This window comes from Antedon bifida, chromosome 8 (genome assembly GCF_963402885.1).
Source record: "Antedon bifida chromosome 8, ecAntBifi1.1, whole genome shotgun sequence".
NCBI classification, from domain to species: domain Eukaryota; kingdom Metazoa; phylum Echinodermata; class Crinoidea; order Comatulida; family Antedonidae; genus Antedon; species Antedon bifida.
This window is the reverse complement of record NC_136233.1, coordinates 10,714,473-10,734,820: the sequence shown is the minus strand read 5'-3', so window position 1 is coordinate 10,734,820 and position 20,348 is coordinate 10,714,473. Positions and strand designations below refer to the sequence as shown.

At 33.3% G+C, this 20,348-nt stretch overlaps 1 protein-coding gene across 2 annotated transcripts in view; it reads right to left on the bottom strand.

Annotated features, from left to right (window-relative positions):
* The window catches only part of LOC144850592 (hydrocephalus-inducing protein homolog), a 55,405-nt gene that overhangs the window by 21,347 nt on the left and 13,710 nt on the right, over positions 1 to 20,348 (bottom strand). For both annotated transcript variants that reach the window (XM_078707907.1, XM_078707908.1), the window contains exons 15-38: positions 19,516 to 19,650; positions 19,020 to 19,161; positions 18,258 to 18,370; positions 17,598 to 17,748; positions 16,964 to 17,101; positions 15,554 to 15,682; positions 14,998 to 15,137; positions 14,376 to 14,577; positions 13,846 to 14,256; positions 13,424 to 13,633; positions 12,784 to 13,260; positions 12,455 to 12,663; positions 11,794 to 12,067; positions 11,478 to 11,672; positions 10,015 to 10,161; positions 9,387 to 9,626; positions 8,978 to 9,167; positions 8,698 to 8,886; positions 8,383 to 8,553; positions 7,827 to 8,078; positions 6,859 to 7,148; positions 777 to 960; positions 429 to 573; positions 152 to 235 (exon numbers count right to left, since the gene is read on the bottom strand). In XM_078707907.1, the coding sequence (XP_078564033.1) occupies positions 152 to 235; positions 429 to 573; positions 777 to 960; positions 6,859 to 7,148; positions 7,827 to 8,078; positions 8,383 to 8,553; positions 8,698 to 8,886; positions 8,978 to 9,167; positions 9,387 to 9,626; positions 10,015 to 10,161; positions 11,478 to 11,672; positions 11,794 to 12,067; positions 12,455 to 12,663; positions 12,784 to 13,260; positions 13,424 to 13,633; positions 13,846 to 14,256; positions 14,376 to 14,577; positions 14,998 to 15,137; positions 15,554 to 15,682; positions 16,964 to 17,101; positions 17,598 to 17,748; positions 18,258 to 18,370; positions 19,020 to 19,161; positions 19,516 to 19,650 (4,818 nt within the window). The remainder of the gene's footprint in view (positions 1 to 151; positions 236 to 428; positions 574 to 776; positions 961 to 6,858; positions 7,149 to 7,826; positions 8,079 to 8,382; positions 8,554 to 8,697; positions 8,887 to 8,977; positions 9,168 to 9,386; positions 9,627 to 10,014; positions 10,162 to 11,477; positions 11,673 to 11,793; positions 12,068 to 12,454; positions 12,664 to 12,783; positions 13,261 to 13,423; positions 13,634 to 13,845; positions 14,257 to 14,375; positions 14,578 to 14,997; positions 15,138 to 15,553; positions 15,683 to 16,963; positions 17,102 to 17,597; positions 17,749 to 18,257; positions 18,371 to 19,019; positions 19,162 to 19,515; positions 19,651 to 20,348) is intronic.

The following is a 20,348-nucleotide window of genomic DNA, read 5'->3' as shown; positions in this document are numbered from 1 at the left end:
ATTTAGAAGCCAGAATCAGAAACTTCAACCATTTTTTGCCTCTGTGAATGGCATACAAATAAGAAAGGAAAACAAAATTAATTGAATAATTTATAAATTGGGAGGGAAACACTAAGAATAAATCTTGAAAATATTGAATAAATATTCTCACTTTTCATCTTCAAGTTTCTGTAACTCTAACAGAGCTGCAAGTTCCTTTTCTTTTCTCTCTCTTTCTAGACGTTCTTCCATTTCTCTGGAGAAAAAAAACAGAATATTTAAATAAAGATACATACATACAGAATATAACATAATTATTGTTTGGAAGAAGATGTTCAGCAAGATGACAGATGATATGCATACAGTAATTAGGAGTTGTTTATCAAAAGATGACATTTTTTCTGACACTATTGATTAAATTTATTAATTTCTATAAGAATCTCACTTACTTTTTAAGTAATCTCTCTTTCTTTGCTTTGAGTCTTTTGAGATCAATGGCAGCTTTCTCTTCATCTGGAAGGGCATCATACTCATCTTCTGACATCTCCTCGAGTCTCTGTCTCTCTTCTTCCTCTTGCTGTTTCTCCAAAAGTTCTAAAATTGAAATTTAAGATACAGTAACATTCAGAAAACATCTACCCATTGCATGTAAGTTAAAATCATATATGATATACTGTATGCTCATATTTGGTTGTTGGTATGATACCATGATACCCATATATAGTAATCATGTGCCTTTATTTGGTTTTTGTCATCACATTTCCTGTTTATAAAATTTAAAGAAACAAAACCTGTACCTTTTTCTTCTTTTTCACGCTTCTCTCGTGCCTGTAGTACAGACTGTTCCAATTTCAAAGTCACAAAGAAAATGTATTTGCGGTTATTAAATGCCTTCAGCAAGGCATTGGCAGTGGCCGCCTGATTTGGACTGAACAGTGTTTCAAGGCCATCAAATACAATACCGCGATGACAATCATTAAGCTGAAATTGAAAAATAGTACTATTTGAAACAGTAGCAAATTTCTTGAGTGAAGGTGCGTCCAGAGTAATCAAAATAAAAGAAAAGTGATTTAACAATATGCCTATTTACAAGAAAACTACAGTAAATTATGTACAAAATATATAGTCCATGGGCCAGGTCCAGTTTTTTTGTGAAAGCAGTATCAAATTGGTGGCAAATGCTACCATACATTTTTGGAAAGCTTAATATGTCTACTTTTTAGAAATCCATGATAGCAATGCCAATTGTACAGCTTAATAGTCATTTTTTAGGATTATATAACACCGCCTACGGAAAATATGCAACACAAAATTTTGGGGTAGGGGGTAACACTTTTGCTAATAACTCGGGATTTAATGAACAGATTTGCATTTTCTTGGTATCAATATGTAGTGTATAGACTGCTTAAGTGTAATATATTTTTCTAAGTAAATCCAACAATTATTGACGCCATTAGAGGTCAGAAGGTCATTGAACTTTAATAAAAAATGATTTTTTGTCTAATATTAACTTATAACTTTCAGTTTTTAACAAAAAAAATACAATAGATGTTATGCAAACTGATGTTTTCATGAACATATAGACCCAATAAACAAGAAAATTGAAGTTAAAGATTAACAAAATATGAATATGCTGTGTATTATGAAGAAATTTGTTGTTTTTAGTAATTTGTAATCAGTTACAATTATGGGGTAGGGGGTAACATTTTTGCGAATAACTTACAATTTAGTTAACAGATTTGCATTTTCTTGCTATCAGTATGTAGTGTATAGATTGCCTAATTGTAATATACTTTTTAAAAATGAATCCCGCATTTGTTGACATCTTTAGAGGTCAAAAGGTTACCGACCTTTAATAAAAAATGCAATTTCTTCTAAATTAGCTTATAAATTTCAATTTTAAACACAAAAATACAAGATATCTTATGCAAACTAATGTTTTCTTAAGCCTATAGACACAATAAATTGAAGTTAACTTTTTTTCACAATTGAATATGCTGTGCATTATAAAGAAATTTTTTCGTCATTAGTAATCTTTGACAATAATGGGGTAGGGGGTAACGTTTTTGCAAATAACTTAAGATTTAGTGAAGAGATTTACATTTTCTTGTTATCAGTATGTAGTGTATGGATTGCTTTATTGTAATATGCTTTTAAAAAATGAATCGAACATCTATTGATGTCTTTTAGAGGTCAAAGGTCAATGGCCTTTAATCAAAAATGCAATTTCTTCTAAATTAGCTTATAAATTTCAATTTTAAACACAAAAATACAAGATATCTTAAGCAAACTAATGTTTTCTTAAACCTATAGACACAATAAATAAGAAAATTGAATTTAACAAACAAATATTCTGTGAATTTATGAGGACATTCTGTCTGTTAATAGTAATGTATTATTAACAATTATAGGGTAAGGGGTTACATTTTTCCTAATAACTTTGTATTTAGTGATCACATTTGCATATTTTTGATATTATTATGTACTGCGTAGGTTGCCTAATTGTTATATTCATTGTGAAAAAATAAAACGTAACATATATTGACATCTTTGTAGGTCAAATGGTCATTGAACATTTAAAGAAATGCAATTTCGTCCAAATGTAACATTAATAAAGTTTCAATATTTAACGCAAAAATACACCAAATCTAACTTTTTTTTTAAACCTATAAAGACAATGGACAAGAAATTGAAGTTAAAGATTAAAAACAAATAAACATGTGTAATAATATTAGGAATTGTGACCGTAATAGTAATTTGTAATTATTAAAAATTATGGGGTAAGGGGTAACTTTTTTGCTAATAATTTTGAATTTAGTCAACATATTTTGCATTTCTAGGAACCAATAAGTAGTATATAAACTGTTTAATTGCTATATATTAAAAAATTATCAAAATGTTATTACCAATAGATTTATGTGGTTTTTAACTTATTAAACCTATAGAAAAAAATTCACCGTTTAGTATTGTTATGGGGTACGAAATAACAAAATGCATGACTTTTTGGAAGGTATATATTATTTGATTTATTATTAATTAAAATAAATGAATTTTAAATACCATATTAGGATAATAAATATATCTTTGATGTTTTATTGTTATTACATATTGATAATAATAAACATATCCAGCTTCTGTGTTGTAAATTGTTTTTTATAATTTACATATTCTAAACATTCAATTGTCTATAGTAATCATAGAAATTGTTTAGATTACCAATTATATCTTTTATTTGTAACTGATAAGATATTCTAAGGTTATAAGTGTTCATCTGGTTTGCAAATGCAAATGAGATAGTTTTCTAAACAAAACTGTTATGGTATTGTAATATTACAGGACAATTACATTTTACTTCATCTTGATTTAAAGAAAACAGTTAGTTCATTCAAACTCATTATTATGTCAATTTTTTAGATTTTCATATTAGCTGCAGTTCCACATCTTCCACATACGTTTGAAAGAACTGGGTATCTCTATGTTTTCATATCGCAGTTTGAAGTATGTGCCATGTATCTTGGCATGGTCGAAGGTGGTTGTAAGTTTTCCCCATTTTGATCAAGGTTACCATTAATATCTATTAACCAATGTTTTAACCAAGAACACTGGTGCAACATGTTACGGTCTTCAGTCTCTTTGTATTTTCTGGACTTCTGGAAAGGACCCAAAATATTGTGTCGAGAGAGACATTGACATGGAAATTAACAATTATATTGGAGGATAACTTTGACACAACCACCTAAAGTTAGGTGAGAAGGTCCAGTCAATACAATTTACACAGGAAGGAAAAATCATATCTGGTACATCTTCAGAAGAGACTGTCATGCATACTTTACATTTTCCTCTTTGCTCACAGACGCCACTGAGCCAAATAGTGTTTCTTTCTATCCATTGTTGGATGCCCTTCACATCTCTAGAGAATACAGACTGAAGACTATAACGTGCTGTACCAGTGTACTTGGTTCTAGTATTTTCGTCAGCTTTTTCATAACATTTTAAAAGATATTAACGGTAACGTTGATCAAAATCGGGAAACTTGCAAAGTATCACATTCCAAAATGTCAAGGAACATTGCACAAGATCATACTTCAGTTTGCGATAACAAAATCATGTCTTTTTAAGATTTCTATATATACCCAGTTGTTTTAAATGATGTAGGCTTTACTGGAATTTGACGATGTAATATAATAGAATTAATTTTTCTAGAAAGTGTGAATTGCTAAACTGCAGCTGATATGCAGATCTGAAACATTTACATATTGTTACTGAGTTCATTTTTGTAAACCAAGATACAGGAAAATGTCAGATGAACATTTATAGAAAAAAAATATCTTTTAAATACAAATTTAATTGGTAGGCCCTAGTGTCATTTTTAAAATTATTAATTATATAAGTCGATTAATTGATTTAAAGTACAATCTGTAAAATAATAACAATTTATACAGTATAGTCTAAAAACAGTAGCTGGAGGATATGTATTTAAAAAATAACCAAATACCCTATCTAAAGTAGTGGAGCTGTAGCTTGGTGGTTAACGTGCTTGCCTTCCAATCCCAAGGCCCAGGGTTCAATCCTGACCTAGTGCCAGGCTTGTAACTCACGACTCTTTCAACTCCACTCCTTAAGCCTTAAGTGAGACTATTATAAAATAGTTTATCCACCCTGTAATTTCATGATGAAATAAATGTTTTTATAAAGCTCCTATCCTCATATTAAAACAAAATCATTAATTTTTTTTTCAATAATGTATACCCTCCAACAAGTCATGCATAATATTATTTTGTACCCCACAACAACACTAAATACTACAATTTTGTCTACAGGCTTTAAATAAAACTACACAACCACTATTGGTAATATTATTTGAGATTAAAATGTTGCATAATTTTTTGATATAACAATTTTTAATTTATACAGTTTATACAGTACCCTACTTATTGTTACCAAGAAATGCAAAATATGTTCAACAATAAATTCCAAAGTTATTAGCAAAAATGTTACCACTTACCCCATAATTTTTAAGGATTACAAATTACTAATACGATCAAAATTCTTCATATTGTTAGGGCCTATACATGTTTAATTTGTATTTGTACATTGTCTTTATAGGTTTGAAAAAAAAACCCAGTTTGTAATAGATTTGTTGTATTTTTGTGTTTAAAATTGAAACTTTATTAAGTTAAATTTGGACCAAATTATATTTTTTGTTAATATTCAATGATCCTTTGACCTACAATGATGTCAATATGTTACGTTTTATTTTTTCAACATGAATATAACAATTAGGCAACCTACACAGTATATATTAATACAAAAAAATGCAAATATGATCACTAAATACAAAGTTATTAGAAAAAATGTTACCCCTTACCCTATAATTGTTAATAACAAATTATTATTAACGGACAAAATGTCTTCATAAATTCATAGAATATTTGTTTGTTTAATTTCAATTTTCTTATTCATTGTGTCTATATGTTTAGGAAAACATCAACATAAGATCTCTTGTAAGTTTGTGTTTAAAATTGAAATGTATAAGTTAATTTAGAAGAAATTGAATTTTTGATTGAAGGTCATTGACCTTTTGACCTCTAAAGACGTCAATAGATGCTGGATTCATTTTTAAAAAGTATATTACAATAATGAAATCCATACACTACATAATGATAACATGAAAATGTAAATCTGTTCACTAAATCTTAAGTTATTTGCAAAAACGTTACCCCCTACCCCATAATTGTCACAAATTACTAATGACGAAGTTTCTTTATAATGCACAGCATATTCAATTTTGAAAAAATGTTAAATTCAATTTTCTTATTTATTGTGTCTATAGGTTTAAGAAAACATTAGTTTGCATAAGATTTCCTGTATTTTTTTGTTTAAAATTGAAATTTATAAGCTAATTTAGAAGAAATTGCATTTTTTATTAAAGGTCAGTGACCTTTTGACCTCTAAAGATGTCAACAAATGCGGGATTCATTTTTAAAAAGTATATTACAATTAGGCAATCTATACACTACATACTGATAGCAATAAAATGCAAATCTGTTAACTAAATTGTAAGTTATTCGCAAAAATGTTACCCCCTACCCCATAATTGTAACTGATTACAAATTACTAAAAACAACAAATTTCTTCATAATACACAGCATATTCATATTTTTTAATCTTTAACTTCAATTTTCTTGTTTATTGGGTCTATATGTTCATGAAAACATCAGTTTGCATAACATCTATTGTATTTTTTTTGTTAAAAACTGAAAGTTATAAGTTAATATTAGACAAAAAATCATTTTTTATTAAAGTTCAATGACCTTCTGACCTCTAATGGCGTCAATAATTGTTGGATTTACTTAGAAAAATATATTACACTTAAGCAGTCTATACACTACATATTGATACCAAGAAAATGCAAATCTGTTCATTAAATCCCGAGTTATTAGCAAAAGTGTTACCCCCTACCCCAAAATTTTGTGTTGTATATTTTCCGTAGGCGGTGTTATATAATCCTCAAAAATGACTATTAAGCTGTACAATTGGCATTGCTATCATGGATTTCTGAAAAGTAGACATATTAAGCTTTCCAAAAATGTATGGTAGCATTTGCCACCGAAAAAATGTCTGGCCCATGGAATAAAAAAAGTAATACAGAATTTAATAACAAAGAACTATAAGCATTTAAGCAGAGAAAGAGAAAAGGAAATGCGTAATATCTTCAGTGGATTTAGAATTACATGGGTACATAGACTGTCTTTATTGAAGAGAGTGAACAACATGATCAAACTTCAAACTGGAATCAAAGTAGTAAGGTCCCTAAAACCAATATCTAAAAATAGTATAAATGTATTATTAATTGTAGGTTCTAAAAGGAAAATGTACCTGAAGTCTTTCTGCTAAGATTTCCACAAGTAAATCCTCAGGCAAAAGACAGCTCATCAAGCCTTCCTCTCCTGCCACACTTGCTGACACACTAAGCCTCCTGGCAATAGGTGCCGCTGGAGGTGGGCTAGCAGAGATCTGAGTAGCATTGTCTGGCTCTTGGCGTTTGTCTCTTCTGCCTGGCTTTTCAAAGCTTTCAAGCTGTGTGTTGTGAGAAGCCTTGTGACCAGATATTGTGCTTGTCTTGCGGTTGCTAATGACACTGTGGGCACCACCAATACTGACAGAACCTATTGACAAAAAAAATGAAATATTATTTAATACAATGTATATCTTTTAAATTAAACTTGCAATGAAGTATTTGCAATCTTTTTATGTATACCTCAAAATTTATTCCATACACCTCCAACAGCTAGTAACTCACCAATTCAGGATGGACAAACTATCATTGAGTGAGTGAGTGGCCGAGCGGTTAAGACAGTGGAACCGTAATTACGTAGCCATAACATCGGCACGGGTTCGAGGCTCACTCACTCCATGGTTCTGGTGGTAGAACGAGTCTTCTCGGATAAGGACTATAAACCGTAGGTCCAGTGTACACAACTAGCTCGTGTGCACTTTAAAAGAACCTAGTACATCTTTCGAGAGTAGGGGGTTACCCCGGTGTATTAGTACATCACAGCCACTGATCACCAACTGGGCCCTCTGGGAGACCAGTCTTTGACTGAAGAGGTTACCCAGTATAAATATATATTTCAATCAATCATCCTATATTAAACTAAGTCCCATTTAAGCATTAAATTATTAGGAGTGAAGAACAATCTTTAGTTAGAAACTGAACACTCGGTCAGGATTAACCTTGGAAGTTAGGATTACCAATGTTTAAACAATAGTATCCTCATATCATCACACTCTAGGCCACCTTCCACTATGCCTAAATTTAAAAATTGCAACTCTACAGTACATACCTGACCCTGCACCCATGGCATGAGCGGTTACAGCCTCTACACTAAGGCCTCCACCTGGCGCTATCATGGGTTGAGTCTCACTGGCATCAGTCTCCTTGGTGACTTGGGCCTTAGCAGCCTGTGAGCAGAGCTCCCGAGCCTTCCGGCCTGGAACGGAGTTATCATTTGATATGGACTCCATAACAACACCATCAATAGTAAGGAGAGCTGCCTCATAGTATTTGGCTAGACTGATGGCTGTAGCTGTTTTACCTGAACAAATGATGAGCAAAAGAACATTTAAAATAAATATTATAATATAATTGTTTTTAACTACTGTAGCTTTGCATCAGGGAGTTGAGTAATTGGTCAGATGTTTGTTTAGTAAAAAGTACAAATTTACGTCAAGAGTAGGATAAACATCTGACAAATGATTTTCACACTTAAATAAAATAATCAGTAGTTGAATTTTTATTGTTTAGATTGCAATGATTTTCAGTTCTAAAAATTTCAAATCTAAAAACAATATTACACTAAGATAGAAATAGCAACAACTTTTTTTAAAGTATATTCTTACCAGATACAGGTGCACCATGAACAATGATAGAAACACCACGTCTCCTCATTGCAGCTTTGCCATCTGGGGAGAGGTCTATGCCAAGATGACGGGCAATAGCAGCTGACACTGGGGTTATCTCCTGAAGTTCACCAACACCAAGACTACTCACATCATCCTTCTTATTGTCATCTATAAGTTAAATCAAAGCATTTGAGAGGCTTTCCACAAAAATGTTTACACAGGGCTCTCTATACAATTGACACTTGACAGAAGCAAGAGAGAAAACAGAAAGAAATAAAAAATATCTTAAGAAATCTAAACCTGAAAACATACCTTGTTTAACATGATCCTTCAATTCTATCAACTTGCCCCCATCAGTCAATTCACCTTCTTTACCTGCTGGCTTTTTCTCTTGATTGGTGGATAGCTGGGGGCCTGAGCCTACCATGATTGCTCCTTGACCACTTGTTACATCATTAACTGAGCCTGGCTTCTCACCATTTGTTGTACTACTGTCTTCACCTGTTATTAAATAAACTTTCATTAATGGCCTTCTATATGTTTCGACTAAATAAAAGCAAAAAATAACATCTACTTAGTGAAGCATATGTACCTTCTTGCTTAGCTGCGGCAGCTGCAGCCGCTTCTTCTGCAGCTTCTCTCTCCTTCTGCTCTTGTTCTTCTACTTTCTTTTTCTGCTCTTCAAAATGATCAAGAAGTTCTTGCGGTATTTTATCACCCGCATCTCTTGGTGGCAACAAAATTGTACTGTACTCATCATATCCTTTCATCAAACGAAATATCTACAAATAAATACAGACATATAAAAACAATGTTTTGGCAAAAAGCAAAAATTGTGCAGCAACATTTTAACCAAGAGGTTTTAATTAGGAAGCTTTCAATTTGCGGTGTAAGATGTCGGCAGACTATTAGGCAGGTACATTCCGGTCAGAAGCCTAATCCAGTGATTTAAAATTTGCATAATTGTCTGAAATATATGTGAAATACAAACTATTCCAAACCTTTTCTTCTTCCAAATACTGTTTATCAAATTCCAAAGAGTAGAACTCTATAGGGAATTGACATGGATTTTTCACCACAACGTCAACTTCATCGCCCTGACTGTGTGGGAGGATCGGACCATATTCAATCAGGGTCTGGTCGAATTCAAGCCTAGGCTCTAGGCCTACACCATTTGCCAACAATGTAATACGTTGACTGCTTCTGGCTAGCCGTACCACTATACGTTCTGCATATATTTTCTGTATTTGAAATAAATAGTAACAAACCAAATTAAATAGAAACAAAAAAAGAGTAAGCCATTTGGGTTGTATAAACAGGTCTCACACCACATAAAGCTAAAACACATAGTATCATAAGTTCCTAGTTCTCTAGTAGTGAGGTTGATCATTAAGGGGTTACTTTGCATTAGTGTCAAGGGTTACACGAGTGTGATACTTTAATCATTGTATGGTGTTTACTAGATCCAGTATAAAATTAATTGGCATATATTAATTGGTCCCTCACAAGCTGTTTAGAGCTCCATAAACTAAAAAAAGATCAGTCAATTAAGTATAATAACAAATAAGCATGTATGCAGTGGCAATGTTGATAGTTAAGCAATATTTTAGGCCTAAATGTGGATAATACCTCTTCTGATGGCATAAACTTGACCTGTACGTTTAGTCTCTGTCCTGGGAAAAGCATGCCTGTTGACGGCATCATTTCAAATGTTCTTGGCTTAGGCCTGTCAGGCTTCAACTTACGACGGAGATGCATCGGCACATGCTTATCCACCTAATTTTTCATTAAAAGACATATGACAATATTACTAACTTTTGCTTAAGGGCTTCTCTAAAATCAGAATTGGATTTCAATAAAGACTGAAATTGTATTCTGAAGAGACACAATTTTTAGGCTAGAGAAAGGATTTACAAGGATTGCACAAGTTGAAGATAAGCAAGCAGCAGAGATCGAGCATGCCACAATATTTACATAAACATTTATAAATGAAAATAAAATACAGTTAAAATACAAATGTATTGTGGGAACAAGACTGCAAGCTACAGTATCATAATATATCACACATTAACCAAGGTAAATATATATCTTTTTCATCACCATGTAGAATAACTCTCAAGATTGTCCTCTACATTTTTAAAATAATCTGAACCTGTGACTTCTTGATAACAAGGTGTGAAACCATTGGATCACAGAGGTCCCAAACAGCTTCAATAAAACTGTCAATTGAATAAATTACTTTAAAAAAAAACTTTCACCAACAAAACAAGGATTTATTTAAATGTTTATAAATGAATGTTGAAATAAAAATTGTTACATTTATTACCAAAATAAATTCATTTCAGAGCAGTATGTACATTCATTTAATGATAGTGACATTGGACAGAAGAATGAAATATTTGTTCACTCAACAACACATGACACAAGAAAATAAGAGTAAGAATAAACAAGAGCATACATTTCAGTCATTCTAACACACAGTACAAATAGTACAACATTACTATTATCATAAATACAGTAGTATACATACTAAAAAGTCTATTGCTAAATTATTATGCAACAAAGGATATGAAGGTAAGAAAAAGAACCAAAGGAAAGAAGAAAATTGTACATTAATTGCTACTATATAAACATCATAAAATACGTTTAATAAAATTGAATGAAAATAGCAATACAAATTTTCTTAGCAAGTATACTATATCACCATAGACTATCTAAAGCTTTGTCTAAACTATCAAAGTAGTTTGACAAAAAAATTGTGATGTGCCCAAATATGGTAGTGATATGACATCATCACGTCCATATATATGGACATATCACATAAAGCTTGATAGCGTAGACAGAGCCTAATACAGAATGAAGGAATATACACTATATATAGTCTATGCTCAACTTTTATATATACCTTTTTAGTAGCAGACACTGGTTTCTCCTGAGAAGTCAATTTATAAATTTTATTGAAAAACGATTAATTTAATGTCATAATTCGCAGGTGGGTATTTTAGAAATACAATACATTTTTCAACTATTGTGAATCAAAAATGCTATATACAAAGTATAATTTCGACCAATAGAATATCCTAACCACTCACCTTTTTCTTATCTTTATCAGATGGCAATGATGACCATTCACAGCGCACATGTTGGTTGTTATGTAACTGGACAGTGATGACCTTACACTGACCGCACTGGACCTCACCAAACTCTAAGGAGTCGGTGGAAATCTGCATGTCAGGCATAGTAACATTGGCTTTCAACCTCAAGTGTAAAGATGGCCCGTTAACAATCTAGAAGAGAAGACAAATGAATATTGTAATAAAAAGTTAAGTAATACAAGTTTTACTTTTGCAATTATCAATCTTCTACTATATAATTATTTTAGTTAATTCAAGAAAAAAATGACTCTACCATAACTGGAACCAAAGCTTCAAGCACTCCAAGATTCACATTTCCACCTCTAGGGTCAAAACTGACTCTGAAGTCCACTGTCTCATGGTCTGGTGCTCCTGGTAGCTGTCTGACCCGGTCAAGCTCTACATTGAACCCAGTAGCAACTAGAGCGCTTCGGTCAACAGAAAAGGACACAGGAAAATGACCAGTGTTAGTAGCTCTAACAATATGTGTGCGAACAGTTCCCAGGACAACATATCCAAAATCTAAGAAGTAGTCTGGTAACCGTGCCCTGGAAGCAATGATTAAACAAAGGTTAATGTATTTGTAGATGTATACAGGTAGATAATTATGAACTAAATAGGAACACTCAAAAGTAGTATATGAATGAGTTACTGTAGGTACCCTGGATACAATACCAGGTACCCAGGATAAACATCAATTACCTTGGATACAACAATAAGTACCCTGGATACAACACCAGGAACACTGGATGCAATACCAGGTACCCTAGATATGACAGTGTACATAACACCAGACACCCTGGGTACAACAACACGAGCCCTGGATACTACACCAAGGTAACAAACCAGGTACCCTGGAAATATTACATTTACATTTCTACCATGACAAACTCATATTTATACCCCATCACTAATTATTTTTCTATTATATTTACTTTGGTTTTTTAGGCTTCTTGCTTCGATTTGTCAAACTTGTTGTCAAGGCTGTACGAGGTGTTGGTCCACTTCTAACATCTTGTGTGACCGATGGTGGAACTGGTTCACGATTGTGATTGTTCTGTTGTTGTTCAATTGAAAACTCTTTCACCATTAATCTTTCAACCTCCATCTGGAGCTCAAGCTCAGAGGGAAATTCAGCCTGCAACTGCAGATAAAACAAACGGTGCTTATATAAGTTGGGTGTAGAGATAAAACAAATACTTAAATACTAAAATATACAGTATTCAATAATTATAGTGCAACTACTTTGGTGCGTAAAACTTACCTGCATTGAGCATATAGATTTCACATCTTCCTGGGCTGGATCTCTGGGAGTCACGATAAGCTGAGGTGTAGTGGTCCTTTCTATTTTATCCAACTTCTTGCTCTCATCTCTGCCAAGATTTTCCTTTGCTTCCTTTAACAGTTCAGTGTACTTCCCTTCAAGATCTGCAAACCTGGGCAGGTCGATAGAAACACGTGGAAATACGCCCTCTCCACATAAGTTGATACAATCTGGTTCAAAGTGAGCCACCTGGATCTCAAAGCTTTTATGGAATTTGGATGGAATACCGGGCAGAAACTTTATGGTAAGACGTTGTTCACTATGGGCTTCAATGTGACCCGAGTTCGGGATCATTACCGGCACACCAGCAGCAGGGCGTTTTATGAATGCCGGATCCATGTTGATGGCATTAAAATCAAAGCCAACTTTCCCAGAATTCCTTAGAACAATCTCAGCCTCGCTTACTTGATCATACAGCTGAAAAAGAAGATTGCTTTTATTATAATTTTTGCCTGAATAGAATGAAAAAAAGGGAACATGAGTGTATAGCATAAATGAATAATAAGCAGTGAAAACAGATGGGTCCTGAAGGTACCCTCTTTGTTCTGCTGTATAAAATGTAGATAAAGCCATTACTTACCCGTTTTCCAAAGTCAATATCTTTAGAATCAAATTCATAGGAAACTAGAGAAGCTTCTCCCTTCAAGTTGAGTTCATACTGTGGTCCTCCTTCAACATCACAGAGAGCCTTGGCCTGACTACCTATGTCAGTATGTCCGTAGAACGTAAAGGTAACAGTGTCCGACTCTCCAGGCATTAGGCAACCGTAGAGAGGCAGGATATCAAAAACCTGAAAGTGAATTAGGTGTTTATGTGACGTTTATTAATTGATTACCATCCAAACCTTCAAACAAATTTACTGTGCACGAAAAAGGATTTTGATTATATTATTGAAAAACAATAATTATGGGATAGTAGACGTTGCATATTCACAGCTGTAGGACTATGGGGAGAATATCCAAATTGCCTATGTTTCCAGTAAAACAGGATAAAATACTTTACCTCTTCAATGCCCACTACAGTAGGCTCTGTGATAGTCTGAATATAGGCAAGCTTTGCTTTCCTCTTCCTAGCCACACTGGCAGGGCGGATGGAAAGTCTGCTGGCTACTGGCTTGTCAAGTATGGCCTCATTCACTGTTGGCTCAAACGTTTCTTGTGAAATCTCAACCATGCTGATTACTTCCTCCTTTTCTTCATCCTTCTTATCAGGAGTCATCTTGCTTGATTTACCAGATTTTCCACTTTTACTTGTGGATTTTCTTGGACTTTTTTTCGCTACTTTCTTCTTTTCGTTCATATCACTATCTTCTTTCTTTTCTTTCTTTTCATGGTCTTTCTTCTCACTTTTCTTCTCAATCTCTCCTTTATCTTCCGTTGGTATAATCAAATCTTTAGATTCAACATCAGTAGTCTGATGTAAGGTAAGAGACAAAAATAACTTAATTTAAAATTATTAAATACACAAGGAGGCAAACTAACATTTAATGTGATGGGAACATTTTTGTAGGATGAAAAAGAATTGAGACATACTATAATTAGTTCCTCTGTGTTCTGGTGTTCCTCCTTAATGGCATTCTCATTGTTTTCATTTAGTAGGTCTTCTGTTATTATCGGTGGTTGGTCCATTACTGGTATATCTTCTATGTTCTCCTCCTCTTCTACCTGTTCTTGAGGTATTGGTTGTGGATACAAAACTATTGGTTGCTCTGGTTCCAGAAATGACCATCGGTACCTTTAGAATCGAAATGTATAAATTACAAATTATAACTTACTAGACAAGTACAGTATTTTAATCAGTTTGGACAAAGATGGAAAGAAAATGAAGCAGAGGATGACAGCGGAAATATTGGGGGTACGGCAGCTGGTATCAGAGAAATTTAGAAATGCTAAAGCGTGGTTCCCACTAGCGACGCAACGCAAGGACGTAACGCAACGCAAGTGAATTGACCAATCACAAGCGATGGCTTATTCGCTTGTGATTGCTAACTGTCTATAACTTCGCTTGTCATTGGCTAAAACGCTTACGTTGCGTTTACGTCCTTGCGTTACGTTCTAGTGGGAACCAAGCTTAAGTCTTTCTTCCAGCAGCAACAACCATGTGTGACTGTGATGATGTATTGCTAACACTCAATAAAAACAAAGCATTCCTTACCGTACAGGCATTGGACTATCGTTTGAAATGTTCACATAGCGTGTAACCTCTGTGTCATTTAGTATACACCCAAAATCAACATCCATCTTGTCAAATGTTAAATTGGGGAAGAAAACTTCACCTCGAAGGCTGATGTAATCCTAAAAGAAAAATTGGTATTGTAACACATGTATTATATACATTCGTCCACAAAATCAATCACAGTTGTGAAGCTTTCTTTTTAATTTCTGATTAAATACTAAACATGTGGAAGACATTAAAACATCTTTAGTTAATTGGCTATTCTCATCTTGTTGAGTACAGAGGTCAAATATAAATTACAGTTTTCGTAAAACTTATAACCATATATAAGGTAAGGCATGAGATTAGAGTATATTGTCTTCAATCAAATGTCCAAATCAAAACTTATGGAATTTTCAATTACTGTTTATATGATTATATAGATGTTCATATGGGATCACACTGGGCCGGTTACTCTTAGAATATACAGTATTGAAGACTCTCAAATGTGTAAGGCATCAGACCTAAGGCATCAGACCACAAGAGCAACACTTACAACATGTGGATGCTCCAGATAGCTGACAGTCAAGACTTTCTCTGTCAGTCTTGAGTGTGAATCTTCCTCATAAGCAGGATCAAATTGTACTGTCAACTTGTGATGCTCTCCGACACCAACAGCAATTTCCTTGACAAGGAAAAAAGAGTAAAAAAATTGAAATTACAAAGATACTTGCGTACAAATAACTATAACTACTAGACTGTCACTAGGTCAAAATGTCATAAAACTGTTTGTAATTGATAAGCAATCCGAAAATAAAATTATTTTGCACAACTTCATAAAAGTATAGCTACATCTTTTGGCAAAGTGATGATCTAACCCAATGACCGCAATTGCACTGGGAAGGTTTGAAATTACATTCTAAAATTATCTGCCATCTTGGATTCTATCTGGTGTCCAAACTTCTTTCCTAGTGTTATATACTTTTAATGGTTTAGAAAAATAAATAATAACATACATAGAATTCAAAAGAAATTGATGATGATATTGAATTCCATGTTATGTATTTTTTTAATGTATATTATGAATATTGAATAATATACATATAAATCCAAAGGCAAATTACTGAAAAAATGACAATGCTGTGGGTATCAGTGGCTGGATCTCAATGGAGATACCAAAAAAAAAAAGCGAAAAGCTAAATCAAAACGATAAAGTAAAACAGCCAGAAAAGTTAGCAGAGCTTTCGGGCAACACTAGCCCTTCATCAGTGCAAGTGAAGGAATTTGGATAACGTCATAGCATAAGAACTGGCAAGTGCTGCCTGGGTGGACAGGAATAAAAGAAATAGAGACAAAGGAGACAGGGTGGTGAATGGTGGGTGGAGACTGAATAAGAGTAGAAAACAAAGAAGGTAGCTTGGTAGAGATATAAACAATTTTGGAATAGAACTAAAAAACAGCTTAAATGGTGGTTAATATTGAAACTTAAATTTTGGTAGTCAATGGAATAATTTTACCGATTCGGGAGTATGTTCCTAATGTTAAGTCCAAAAGGTTTTGTGGTTTTAAGTAGTAAATCCCAGTGGTTTTCTTTGTCTTTGCAAGTTTTGTCGCTCCATTTGACATCGTGGTCTATTGCAATAACTCTGAAATTTGTAATCGAGTGACCAGCTGAATTAAAATGTTCGGCTACAGGTTGATCAAGCTTTAATGTTTTGATAGCTGATCTGTGTTGTGTCATTCTCATACGGAGAGTGTTTTTTGTTTCCCCGACGTACTGTTTGCCACAAATATTACAGTATATGAGATAAATGACGTTTTTGGTTAGAAAATTAATTGATTGTCTTATCCGAAAAATGCGGCCAGTTTATACATATATATATATCATTTACCTTTGATCAACAAAAAAAAAAACCTAATATCAAAAAGTTAGCATGATTTTCATTAGTTATGCATAATTTCTTACCATTGTTGAGACCTGTTCACCATTTGTATTGATTAAATGGAAAGGGTATTCCAGGTTTATAACAGTAGTGAGTGGAAGTGATGAGACATTAGAAAACTCAAGTTCACCAAATTGCTTCTCCAGAACATCATCAGGATGCTGTTAAAAATGAAAACATTTAGCTAATTAATACAGGAGAACCCATATGACATTAAAGGGGCATAATAGCGTTCCAACAAAGTGGAATAGGAGTGTCCACTGAATAGGGATTGGCCGTAGTGTTAAAACCTATATTGCTCTTTGCTCGTTTCACTGGTCCTGTAACAGGTATGTCCCAAAGAATGGGTTTTACTGTATTAAGCATCTATATGAGTTACTAATTCAGTGAATCTCATAAGTCATGTGGTACACACCAGCCATTTTGTGTCCTTTTCATCACAATTAATACTAACGCATGCAAAGTAAAAAGTAATGTACACTACTTTTTCCTATAATTTATCACACACATATTTCATACGATTAATATCATTACTTGTAATTTCAAAGCATAATTGTGTATTCAGCAAAGAATATTACAAGTTTTTAAACAAAGTTACACGACCTAGAGTCGGATAAGAAATGTATACATATAATAAAAGTTTCATACAGTAAGTACCTTATCCACCCGAAAGGCGACTTGTTTAGATGAAAACTCCAGCAAAGGACTGATGAAATTAATAGAGACATCAGTCTTTATTATCCTTTCTTTACCACTTGATTTTCCAATGATAGCATGGCACAGAAGTCTCTCATTTACTACCTTTGGCCTTAAAAAAAACACCCAAAAGTCTGTTATATAATGTTTAAACAGCTATACAGTTTAGAGTTTGTACAGTTTCCTAATGCATGCATCCATACACATGGGCTATCAAAATGACCAAAATTGTACTGGTAACTACATTTGAAACACCCCTAGGAAGGGAAGAGAGTGGTGAGGGAAGGGGTTATAGGAATATCAAAATGCCTTTAAACTACATTTGGGGTTGTTGGGAGGGCTTGCACTGATTGGGGTAATGTGATTTGAATTCTATATACATTTTTTGACAAAATAATCATGACTATTTATTGTATATTCATATTGTTTATAAATTAGTTTAAAAATCTAGAATTACAAGTTTCTAACATGAATTTCTTTGTTTTTTTGTTTGTTAAATTTAGACATTAAGAATCTATCTACAGATGTTTTGACAAAGAAAGTAATTATCGTAAATATACAATGATAGGGACGCCTACAAAATAAGCTTGACTCTAGATTGACAGATAGTTAAAATCTTACTCATCACAACAGCCTTCCAATACAAGGTCAATGCTCTGGCCAGGATCTAATTCAAACCTAGACGGAATCAGCTTAAACACTGGCCTTGGTGGAGGTTGTGGTGCTGGCATACGCTAGAACAAAAACAAATGAAAAAATTGATAAATAAAAAAATAAAAAATATGACATAGATAAAATAAACACCTTGCTGTCCAATTAACTAATTATAACAGTTTTTGCATAATTACAAAAGGTATAATCTTGATATAATTTAGATGGCAATTACAAACCTCATATAAGCAACGAAAGTGAAAATCTAGTAGTGTGGCCGAGCGGTTAAGGCAAGGGCGCTGCAAGCTGTATCAATGCAATAGCGCATATTCAAGGCTCTACTCGACCATAGTTCTGGTGGTAGAACAAGTATTCTTGGATAGGGTCTTAACATCTATAAAGAACCCAGTGCATCTTTCGGAAGACTAGGGGGTTTACCCAGGTGTACAGGACAGTCTCTGACATTCATGGTAGTAGGTGCTGCACCGTAGCTGATTTGGGTCCGTAAAGGACTAATCCAAATTTGCTCATATTATTAATACAAATACAAATAGTTGACACAGCCTGGCGCTCTTCAAAGTAGGGTTTAGTTTAAAGATGACATGATGCTAGAGAGAACCTCCTATTAATACTGTTATGGTTTTACCTCTACAGTAATGCAGAAGATGTTTATCGCAAGCCCAGACCAAGACATTTTCATACAATCAGCATACAGTTTCTTGAATATCTTACCTGGTATTTCACATCTTTGGGGTTATAAAATGCATCTTTATGCTTGGTCTTGATGTGGGGAAATCCTTCTGAGCTCCAGAACATTTGCTGGTGTCTTCTTCCTTTATTTGTTAAAGTGAACATCCTCTTGCAGGAACTATTGCTGTTGGTTAAACACAAAAATGATTAATAACTACTAGATTGTTAAATACTTGCATCCGATTTAAAGTCCCAGACAAAATTAAATGATTTTTGGTAAAAATTACATCAATGACACAATATAATAAGCTCATTATTTCCTTTCTACATAAAATTTGGGTTAAGGAAAGAGCCAAAAAAAATTAATGATGAATTGAAATGAAAATCAATGTAAATGTTATAAATTAAATTAAACAGAATTCTTGACCATACAATAAGCGCCTAGTCTCTAATTTAATAGAGCTGATGGTGATTAATGACTGTCGTGAGTAAGGACTATTCTGTATGATACTGACATCACTAGCAATATTAACTTTACCTGAAGTGGTGTCCTAAGTTGATTGAAGGAGTAATCGGCGGGTTTGATACAATTGTAGTGCCAAATCCAAAGGCTTCCAACTTCACAATATGCACTTGGCTATTTACAAAGCTTATTGCCAGCTTATCATGAAATCTACCAAAAAAATGTATTTTAATTGATTTAATTTAAACATATTTATTACAGTACAGTATATAGACAATATTTTCACATTCCAAAACCAAGTATAGAGATAAGGGATTGTATCACAATCACTTACAATATTCTGGGCTTTCAAAATACAGGAAAACTGAGAAAAAAAAACCTCTGACATCATACAGACAACAAAGTGAAGTCAGTCTAACTGGCAGGCAGACATTTTGAATAAAAACACATGCAAGGATTTGTCTTATAATTGATTATTATAAATTATCATTATAAAAAGGATAAAAACTTACATATCAAATATAAGATCATCTTTATAAATAATTACTTTTAAGTGTGTTTATCTTTTTATCGTTTATCGTGTGCAGCAGCCTTAAGATATGTTGTTTATGTTACAAAATTTGATCATACTGCGTGTATACCATTTTTATATTGAGTAACATTACAACATTAAGCAACAACAACAAAAATTCCCCCAAAACATATATTTCAGGAAAAAAAAAATTGTACAGGAAAATAACAATTTGACAAAATGACAATTTATCTGAACCAACTCGGAAGTAATCTCTATAACAAATGAGAATGTTTATTTTCATGAACAATTGAAAGCCATACTTCAAGTAGGCTTATCCTAACATGAAGTTCTTGGCATACTAAAATGTTTCTATTAATAAAAAAAACAGCGATTG